This window comes from Lactuca serriola, chromosome 6, assembly GCF_051521515.1.
Source record: "Lactuca serriola cultivar US96UC23 chromosome 6, Lser_US96UC23_V15, whole genome shotgun sequence".
Classification (NCBI taxonomy): Eukaryota; Viridiplantae; Streptophyta; class Magnoliopsida; order Asterales; family Asteraceae; genus Lactuca; species Lactuca serriola.
The window spans coordinates 171,241,298-171,252,999 of record NC_136413.1 but is presented as its reverse complement, the minus strand read 5'-3'; the positions used below and the strand labels follow the sequence as shown (position 1 = coordinate 171,252,999).

At 33.5% G+C, this 11,702-nt stretch overlaps 1 protein-coding gene across 1 annotated transcript; it reads right to left on the bottom strand.

Annotated features, from left to right (window-relative positions):
• Positions 1-960: 960 nt before the first annotated feature.
• On the bottom strand, positions 961-3,702 carry LOC145060412 (laccase-15-like). The gene is made up of 6 exons (XM_079008084.1): positions 3,610-3,702; positions 3,215-3,366; positions 2,457-2,701; positions 2,243-2,371; positions 1,209-2,144; positions 961-1,091 (listed from the first exon to the last, which is right to left on the bottom strand). The coding sequence occupies exons 1-6, from the start codon at positions 3,700-3,702 to the stop codon at positions 961-963; spliced, it is 1,686 nt and encodes a 561-aa protein (XP_078864210.1).
• Between the last annotated feature and the right edge of the window lie 8,000 nt (positions 3,703-11,702).

The window sequence follows — 11,702 nt, the reverse complement described above, 5'->3', positions numbered from 1 at the left end:
GTGGTACCGGGAATTAGAAGTGGATTAAGGAGGGGTGGGTCCCTTTTGCAGTAGTTTATTAGTAATATATTTTATTTAATAGTAATTTAAATAATAAAATAAAATATATCATTAAGGGTAAAATTGTCATTTTAAGTCTGTTAGGGACCAAAGATGCAACAAAAACATACTATAAGGACTATCCGGGTTAAAAAAAAATAAAGACTAAACACACCAATTACTCCAAAACATAAGGACCATTCGTGCAATTTACTCTTATAACTAGGAGAAGGAAGGAGAGACCCACCATGTTTAAAATAACAGGGTAAATTACATGAATCGTCCCTCGTGGAGGTGTCAAAAGACACATTTAGTCCTATTTTCAAAAATTAACTCGGAACGTCCCTCATTTTTATTAAACTAGCATGTTTCATCCCTTGTTAGTTTAAACTTGTTCGCTTCATTGTTTGACACACTTGAAACGACTATACTGCCCTTACTTATGGGGAATGAGAAGAAGTGGGTTGAGGTGTGGACGTGTAGTTTGGGGGGAGGTATCATTTTCTTTTCTTTTTTTATTCTAAAAAATGTTTAAAAAATGTAAAAAATAATAATAATAATAAATTATTAAGGGAAAAATAGTCATTTATGTCTTCAGAGACGCCCGAGTAAAAAAGTTAAAAAACATAACACATGGATAGTTCGAGTTAATTTTTGAAAATAGAAACTAAACATGTCTTTTGTACTTATACGATGGACGATTCGTGTAATTTACCCAAAATAATATATCATTAAATTTGCATGAGCAATCTTACAATTTATAAGGATGTGTTATTTTCTATTAGTAAAGTGGTTTTTCTCGATGTAGTCACGTTTACAATTCACCCAACACATATGAATCACTCCGGTTATAAATCTTAACTGTTGACGTACATCATAAAATTTGTAAAAGATTTATAAATTATGCTAATATAGTCGAATTCAGCATCGTGGCATGTGTCGTGGTGGTGGTAGGATGCGTTCTTGAGCCTTTTTGCCGTCTTTAACTATGAATACTGTTTCCATACCCCAAGTAAGGTGACGTTCCAAATGACAATGCAAAAACCATACTCCTATTCGGGATTTATTAAGAGAACGACAATATATTAGTATAAAGATAATGTAAGAAAACACAAATGATTAGTTTATAAACTACAAAAGGGTTGTTGTTAGCTATGTATCTTCATTACCTGGGTTATGAGCCTTGAACCTAATCGCAGCCCATCCATTTATCGGAACAATGACAGTGTTTCGGTATGGCGGGTCGACAAGGTTATAGTTCTTGGGGTCCTTCTTTTTGTCAAAGTTACCAAATCCCCATCCCACAACGTAAAAATTGAATCCATGCAAATGCATAGGATGATCAAGCCCAGCAACCAAATTGGTCCCTTGAAAAACCACTTCTATGGTCGAATTATACCGGATCACCCTCACTTCTGTAGCCCTCTCTGGCGTTAGTAGGATCGTTGGTAAGTTGGTACCCGTAAAGTTGAAGAACAATGGAGGAACCCTAGGAAACCGTGTGCCAAAAACGCCATTGATGTGATAATAGTATGCTTCAAGTATATCAATAAACGGAGATACAAAACTTATGTTGTTCATACTAGCCGCTAGTCGATTACCATTTGGTCCAGCACAAGAAGCATTCGCACATGGGAGTGTGTTTACAGAAATTGTGGAAATTATCCGTGTATCATACTTGTTTAATGGGAATAAGAGCGGATCTGGGTATCTAAGGTTGCCAAGAAAGTCAAAAGCTGCAGTGGTATCGTTGTAAAATGGTAATGAAGGGAGTAGAGGTGAGGTGGTGGTTGGTAAGGAATAACCATCATAGTTAAGGATTGCGGTGGTGGTGGTGTTATCAAAAGGCAAGGCAGTAGAATATGCTCTAGTAGCCATGTAGTAACTACCCCTCACCTTTTGGTTTGCTTCTAACAAGCAATCAAGTGTTTGACCAGGGGCGATTATTACATAATCTTTTGTGAATGGCTTGGTGTAGCTACCATCGGCTCCCACAACTGTTAGTGAATGATTAGCAATGGCGAAAAAAAGGATTTCATTCATCGCTGCATTTACCATACGCAAAAGATACCTTTTCTCGTATTGCACATTTAACATGAAGGTATCTGTAAAGGATAAAAAGTTATGAAAAATAACTCTTGAAATATATAGGTTTCATTAAAGTTTGAGCTTTAATTTAGGGTATCAAAATTACCAAACTAACCTTGGCTCGAGCACGGATAAAGATCACCAGGTTGACCATTGATGGTATAAGCATCGGAGTTTCTTGGGCCACCACCCGATGCAACAAATTCCCGGAGCACTTCCCTAACATCTTCCTTCCACCACTCGCCTGTGAAGAATTCGACACAACAAAACATGAACATTTTCTGATTTCTGTATTAAAATTTTGAAAATATAGAAACATGTCTACTTACCGAAAATTATGGGCACTTCTTGATCGGGTTTGGGAAAGCGATAACTCCTTCCATGTTTGGGGTACACGATGATAGCACCATGGACAGTGGCTCTAAGCCAGTCACTATGAGCATGCCACCAAAGTGTCCCAATCTCTTCAGAGAATATGATCTTGTAGTTAAACGAATCGTCTGGTTGAATCGGACACTGTGTGATATATACAGGACCATCGCTCCATGGATTCCGTGGTTGCTTTACACCGTGCCTGAGGTTTTGAACACATTCAAATACTTGTAAATATTTTGTAAAGATTAAGGATAATATAGTGTTTCTATTAAGTTATGATTAAACCACATAAGTCGTAACTCTGTGTTCTCGTAATTTATATGTTGCTTTTAACATTCCTGTTGTAGTGCTATTCTTGTGTGTGAATGAATTCGTATCCTATGTTTTGAGATTCCTTAACTGTTTATTGGTCTACATGTGTAGATTTTGTGCAAAAAATAATGCATCTTTTGGACTGTCCTAAATTATGTTTTAACATTTGTAATTTAATTTGTGTATAAAAAATCAAACTATGTCTTAGAAGAAAATTTGAAAAGTAGTTTTAAATTTTTGTACATGGATATTTCTTAGACTTTATTCTCTCTTATTAAAATAAAAATAAAAATTGTTTGATTATTAGTCAAATAGCTAAATACCTTCAATGACATAGCAGAAAATAAAAGATTTCTGCAGTATTTTCAGTATGTTGTATGCAAAAAAAATGATTTCATACCAATGAATGGTGATGTTGTATCTTCCATTGTTATGGACCTTGACATAAATTGTATCTCCTTCATGAACATACAACGTTGGTCCTGGAAATTGCCCATTTACTGTTAAAATGTTTTTTGTTGCACAAAGTCGTGTATATGATGCTTCCTTCACCTACACATTCAAATAAGTATACTTTAAGCGTATGACATATTCATCACTAAAATAAATGGACGAAAAATGTTAGCCTTCATTCTTTTAGGAAAAATACTTTTTTTAACAAAAAAATATAATATAATCTTAAACTACTTAAACTCTCAATTTTAAAAAAGATTAACGGTAACATCTAATACCACGGGGCTAGACGCCCTTTGGTTTTAAAAAAAATACTTATCATTCCTATAGAAAAATACTTACGAAAAACTTATAATGTCGACGCCATGCTTCCGAATGAATGAAATTTGCAAATAACAAAAGGACCAATACCACAATATTTTTGCTTAAAGCCATCTTGAAAGGTGAGAATATCATTTATCTCTTGTCGAAGTGATGTGAATTTATACACAACTTGCATTAAGTGTGAGGTGATAACAATTCAAAAAAGTAACGTGTTTCTTTTAACCTTTTTATATATCATAGTTGACTTACAGGTTAGAAAGAAACAAAAATGGTATAATGTAAAATACAATTAAGACAAAAATGACCGACATATTTCACAAAAATGACTATTAGAAGTGCCAATATATTTCATCCGGTTGGAATTTGGAAATACCTATTTCGGATACGTCCTTTGGATCACAGACTACTTCATTTCAGATTTGGAACATATATATTTTAAAATATCTTAAGACAACCAATTCATATTATCACCAAATGGCTTCTAACTCAACGGTATCAGGTATTGTCCTCCATCCTTAAGGTCGACGGTTCAAGTCTCTTCGTGGATATAAGTGAAATTGAGAAGTAGTTTAGGAATAGATTAGATTTGTTGTTAAAAAAACAAAACAAAACAAATTCATGTTATCATGGAATAATCTTCCTCACTTGCAAAGTTGTATGATACAAGTATAAATACAAGATAATAAGGTCATAGAGCGAACTGTAACAACGTTGAATAAATACATCTAATAATACACATGCAATAATTAATATCCCCCTTTAGTTTTGTTGGTACGAGATCTCCGAAATCAGAACGTTTAAACTAGAGCAAAAGTCAAAAAATAATGATGTAGATAAGCCTTTGGTGAAGATGTATGCATATTGAGCAAATGATGGAACATGAAACCAATAAGGCCATGAGTAAACTATCATAAACAAAGTGAATATCAATCTCAATATGTCTAGTGCACTAATGCTACAATGAATCGGAAGACATATGTATCATGTTGATGTCGTCACAGTAAACAATCGTGGCCTTTGTGGACAGGCAACATAATTCATGAAGAAGGTTGTGAAGCCATCATGTCCTTACTATTAGAACATCCATAATACAAGTAGTATAAGCATTGAATGAAATGATGACTATGATTAAACAAAAGCTGAATGGAATGTGTGTGATGACATGGAGTAAAGTTGAATGGAAGAGTGAAATGATCATGGAATGGTTCAATAGAATGAATAAAGTGGTGATTATGATTGATGGGTATTTAATGGGTTGTGGGTGATATTGTATAAATGTTTAATGGATGATCTCATAAAGTTCAATGGATTGTGGATGCCTTTAGCAATATCTTATCAATTCTAAAGGGTTTCCAAAATTCTCGGTCAACGAAAAATAGGAGAAAATTTTTCATGCATATCATTTAGTGATGGAAGTCAACGTCGTTAGTTAGATTTTTCAATTCGTCTTAGAATCGCTTTTGCATATTCTAGTTTTCGCTTTAGAGCAACATATAGCAAAGACACCATATCGTTCCAAATAGGTTCGTCGCAAAACATATTTGTTGTTGTGTTTATATATAAATAAAGGGTTACTAACTTATTTTTGCACGGGCCTTGCCAGTTTTTACTAACTTATATAATAAAAATCATTTTCTTTACCAATTAATATAGTCATATTTCAACTTGTTAACAAATATTTCTCAATATAGGTATGAACAAATTAGTAATAAATCAGTGAACAAATTAACTTAATAAATACACTTAATAAATTGGTTAAAGATTGTGAACAAAGGTTAGAATTTGATTGCATAGATTGGTAAACAATAAATTTTAATGTGGAATTTATTCATGCCCATATTACCATATATAGTTGTATTGAATGTGATCTATCGATATATCATATATCTTTTCTTATGAGGTAATCCAAATATTGTACATGAAAATCCAGATATTGTATGTAAGTATATATTGCAGTATTGTATGATAACAAACATACAGTGTAAATGTTAATTAATATGTATATTAAGTAATAAAAAGACGAAAGTTAATTAATTTTTTCGTAAATCCGTTGATTCCGTTTGCTAATTGCACATGACAACACATAGTCACTTACACACTTATAATGTTGGTTACTATGTTTTAAAGAAGATGGTTTTTGTTGCCATTACGTATAATTTACGTTATTTACAAAAGTAATTAAAGGATGAAGTTATTTATAAATTTGAAAAACTATATTTATAGAAAAGATGATTACATTATCGTTATCATAATCTAAAATCGGTCATTTTCATACATTTAAGAAAACGAGAGAAATTATAATCCATAAAGATATTTTCTTTGATACACATATATACTTGTACGTGTATGTTTGATAGTTTATAGTATAAAAATACTTTCGAAAATTTTGTTTTAAATGACTCTTTTTCAACGATTGACAAGTTAGAAACGTGTTGTTAATTTTTGAAGTCAAAATGGAAGTTTATTTTGTGAATTATTCTTGAAATTTTATAATGTATAATAAAATATCGTTTATACTTGAAGAAGATCACAATCGTTTAATAGGTCATGAATGTCCGTAAGGTTGCACACGAATGTCTTTGACTTCACGATTGGAATTTAACTCGATTGATGGCAGACATTTGTAATGTTTCATTGGATGTTGGATGTGTCATGTATGTCTATAAAGGGTTACAATGGCTAAAAGAATGATTTATCAATTGGAGCACTCAACATCATTAGTGAGATGAGATGACATTTTTCTTTTGTAAAGAGATTCTAACTCGTGACGTAACAAATGGTGTGATATTTACAATGATATTTCAACCCGAAACATGATCATTTCGGATTTCAGATACATATTATTATCATTTCATTTTCCATCTTCCACTTCACCTCTAAAAACATCTCTCAACCGTACCACATAGATGTTTAAATTCACCGGAAGAGATGTCGAACTACATCTTGTAAAGCAATATGATCAATTTCAGATCAATTAATTGTTGGATTAAGGTGTCTAAATCAATAACTAAATTGATATATACTTGAATTAAAACAAAGTTTTTTTTAGGATGCTTTTAAAATTAGTAATTGACTATAATGACTTTTGGAGAAAGATGTTGATTTATTGATTTATTATATGATTAATAAATAGAAATAAATAATTTATTAATATATTATGAGATTAAGATATTAATTAGAAATAGTATTATTTAATTAATAATTAATCATAAATTAATTGGAATTAATTTTGAGATTAATTGAATTAATTAAAGTGCAATGACTTAAGTTATAATTGTCCAATAGTTGAACAAGAAAGACTTCATAACCTTCCACGGGTCATGAATGCTTTTGGGAGTTTTTTAAAGGGCATTCGATTAATTCTTAAAAGATAATTAAGGAGTTTGATAATTACCAAATTTAAAATAATAGTATTATATTCAAATTAGGGTTTCCAAGTCTCTTTGTATCAGCTATAACTAGAACCATTTGACTCATTATTTTCGTCCATCACTTCTACCAAAGGAATAGTCGATTTTCGTACTCCTCTCTCCTCAAGTGTTCTAATTGTCAGTGTTTGGGTACAAACCATTAGAGGAATTGGATTTTTGGTGCTTGCTTTCCAAGACATTTAAAGAAAGGAATTCACTTGATTATTTGCTATAATAATCAAAATGTATGTAAACCCTAATCCCTTGTAATTTTCGATTATTGTAGGGCTTCCTTGGGGTTCTTGATGTTCATTAGATTATTGTTATCATATCATTAGAGAAAACTTAGATCCAAATAGGTCGCATGTGAACTTAAGGGTTAAGTTATTTCGCCTTATGCTTTAAATTATAACCTATAAAACCTATCAGTGGTATTAGAGTCATAGTTTTCTATTTGATTGTGCATAATAATGAATAGATCAAAATTAAGGTTTATAGAAATTAAACCCTAAAGGCCTTCGATTTTCACATAAGGCTAGGGTTCTTGAAACCCTAGCCTCCACCCTTATTTTCGAAAATACATAGGGTTCCCTTAGGGTTTTCAAGTTTCCTTAATTATTATTTTAAAAACCTTAAAATTTGAATAATTATTAATACTTCGATCTTAACTTTTAGATTCGAAATAAAATATAAGTATCCTCTTCCTTACTATAGAAAACAACTTTTCAAATTTTGCAACTTTGCAAATTATAACGTTGTTTCCTACAAATAGTATTGCTAACTGACAACACTCACCATAATAATTATACTCCTACTAGCTTTGACATGTACTCAGAAATCAGCTGGACTTTTAGAAATCAATACTTATTGAATTTCTTTCCAAAGTTCAGATTTCTGATACGAGATGCTTCGATAAGCCTTTATCTAAGCTCATACACCATTTATTTGGAAGCTTATTTGTGTGTCTAAACTATTTCAGAACTTACAGCAATAAGTTCTGAATGTTCAAACTATTTACCACTTCTCACAATTTGAACTATGATGAGAGATGCCGTAATCATAATCGAATTTGAGAATGCAATTAACACAACTGCTATCTCCTTAAATCTACTTAGTGAAAGCGTTTCCTCACAATCATTTTCATGAATTGGAGAGAAACCTTATGACTCTTAGATTTAATGGTGTATATGTTCCTATCCATGTGAAAATGTCATTTCCAACCATTATCACAAGACAAGGTTAGTGACAAATCCAAACTCATATGGACTGAACTTGTTCAATCTTAATTTCTTTCCATCTGGCAACACAGGGGCCTACCATTGCTTCCGGATTGTTATGCAAACAATTGAGAACTCATAGAACTCACATGCATAGTTAACTTTAACTGGAATGGCCACAGAAACAAGAATATGTCAACACGATAGGTTATCAAACTCAAGTCGTGTGTTAGTGATTAACAATAGGTTTACTCTTGATTAGTTCTTGAACCTTTTCAAGATCTTTAAGACTCCCACTGACCTCTTGACATATAATATTCACTTTGTCAAGAAACATTATTGACAAACAAATATTCAAGAGTTAGTTGGGTTTCTTATCAAGACAAACACTTCACACAATTGGTCTTAGTTGGTCTTTGTTTTATCCACAACATCACAACTTACCAATTTCAAATGTACAAGAGTAGAAAATATTTTACTCTACATTTGATAAGTGTTATAAACGTTTCTTAAGATCATGTAACGCAAGGCTCGATCTTGGAGAATGTCTCTAAGACTCGATTTTGGAACGAAGTATGATTTATCTTCTTAATTTAACCATTTCAACAATTCATGATTCCTCTTCTTAGCCATACAAGTGCACTAAGGTGTTCTTAGAGGACTAATTGTGATATGGTTTTCATAATCACTACGATGATCATAAAACACGATACTCAAGTACTACTCCTTATTTTCAGATTGGAGAAACTTTTATCTTTATGCCTAATTTGATTCTTCTTATTCGTTCTACTATACATTGAAACTTTTTCAATGACTCAAAATTATACTTAATCTTGTAAGTATAACCATATTTACTAAACTTTTAGTAAATCATGACAAATAGTTTTATCGTTCTTTGTGGTGGACTTGGACCAATGCACAACAAAGTGTGCCCGATCCCCTAGTCCTTCACTTGACTCACATATACATGTGAACAAGAACTTAGTCTTAATTTCCCAAAGATGAAGATTCGCATTCATCACACAATACAACTTGCATGATTCCAAGTTTCTATCCAACTGAAACTTGGGTGATAAGTGTGACATCCCTAATTTCACAGCCAGAAAAAACCGATTTTATTTATGCTTTATAAAAATCAGAGTATCTCTTTTAATAAAAAGGTTGCGGAATTTGTTCCCAGTAAAACATGATAAATACGTTTTCAAAGCATTTCCGAAGAAAAGTATTTTTATTCATTTTAAAACATTTGGGGTGTCATTGTCAATACAGAAACATAAGCATAAATAGAACTTACATTCATTATCAATAGTGATTTATATCTCCTTAATCTCTCAGTGTAATGTGACTTCATATCAACACCTGTGATATAAATAAACTGAGTGGGTCAGGTTGGGAAACCTGGTGAGTACATAGGGTTTTCAACCCACAATAATATAATTATTATGCTTAATCATCAAACAAGTAACCCAATTACCCATCCCCATTATCTTCTTTACTCTTAAGTACCTTCCCTAAGGATTTATCTTAAGGGTCGTCTCCTACATCATATTTACCTCTCATCTCCTTACATCGCATTTCCTTATATGTTTGTTCCTAAGGACTCTCCCTAAGGATCATAGCCTACATCGCATAGACAATATTGATTCAGGGATTACTCCCTCAATACGTGCCCAACAAGGGTTAGGGTATCATCGCATGAATACGTAGTTACAACATCGCCTGAACTCGTAATTCATAGTAAGGGGTTAGAGTATCATCGCATGAATACATAGTTATAACATCGTCTGAACTCGTAATTCATAGTAAGGGGTTAGAGTATCATCGCATGAATACGTAGTTACAACATCGCCTGAACTCGTAATCCATAACCTACAGGTTATGAGCATGTTGGTGTTTCCACGGGGTTGTCTATAATAGTCTGTGGTCGCCATCTATACTCTGGTAGATGACTACATCTCCAAATTGTCGGACAAGGTTATAGTATCCTTCATCCTACATCACCGATTCATCATCACCTATCTATCCTCACCTAATTATCATCACCTATCTCTCATCATTTTATTTCATCACACACCAACTATTTCATCTACCCATATTTTATCCCAAAATATTTGTAGATATAAAATAAATATACAGTTTAAATCATTTAAAACATGTATAAAATCATTCATCCAGCATAGACAGCATGTATTCAGATAATATGCACACATAACACGTAATTCATATAAAATACTTAATATCTATATGTAAGATGAAAGTAACTATGCACTCACTTGATATGGTGGTGACTCGGTACTCGGACAACACTTCGTTACTCTTAAAATAATTTCCCTCGACAAAACAGCGGGTTTTATCGAAAACCGGGCTTTGCTTGGAGCAGCGTTTCCGAAACCAAAAGACCCTTTTTCTCTGGAATCTGGGAGCCTCGGGGCTTCCCTCGGGTGCTAGGGGTTTTACCTAGGGTTTAGGGGTGGTTTGGGGAGCTAGAGAGAGAAAGAAACTAGAGAGAGTGAATTTTGGAGTGAAGAATGAGGTTTCCCTCGGCCTCCTTTTATAGCCGCGAAGGCTCGCACTACGATGGGCATAGTTTCAAGTACGTTGGGTGTACACCAAAGACACGCGTCCGAAGTCTCTTGGTGCGACGTGGCTGTTTATGGACTGAGGAAGGCTAGGACGCGGAGCGTAAGGCCTTCGTACGCGAGGCGTACTCGTACATAGGGCGCCGGATGCAAACGTTGGGCGTATGCGAAGGGCTACGTGTCATCCATCCGAAGTGAGGCGTGATCAGCAAGCGACGGTCCAGATCACGCCACGTCATCAATCGAGCAACAAGTTTCGCAAATTCAAGTCTAAACTTTAAAAATTCATATCTTTCGCATACGAGCTCCATTTTCGACGTTCTTTATATCCACACTAAGGCAAGAATGTATTATACAACTTTCGTTTAGACTTCATCGGCTAATTTTGACTTTATTTTAAATTTTTGTATTTTTAACCGGCCAGGACATAATGGGTCCGTTAAAAATCCATAACTCCTTCATCCGACGTTCGTTTTCGTCTGTCTTTTTATTGTTATGCTACTAATAACGATATCTTCGATTCTCGTTTAGTTTGTGTCGGCTAAAACAGCTCGATCTAATATTCGAACTTCGGGTTGTACACTGCTAAGCCGAAACTTCGAAAAATCATAACTTCCTCATACGAAGTCAAATTTGGGCGTTCTTTTTATGGACGCTCTCGGTTTAATGTATTCTATGACTTTCATTTAGATCTCTAAGGCTAAAACTCGCTCTATCGTAAATTCACTATTTACGCTTCCCGGTGTCGTGCCTGTTTTGCCGTAAAACTTCGACGGGTCATAACTTCTTCGTTATAACTCGGATTTCGGTGTTCTTTATATATATGGAAACCTTGAGATGTATTCTACAACTTGGTTAAGATTTTTTATTCTAAATAATCTTTTGCTGAAAAGTCATTTTCGACA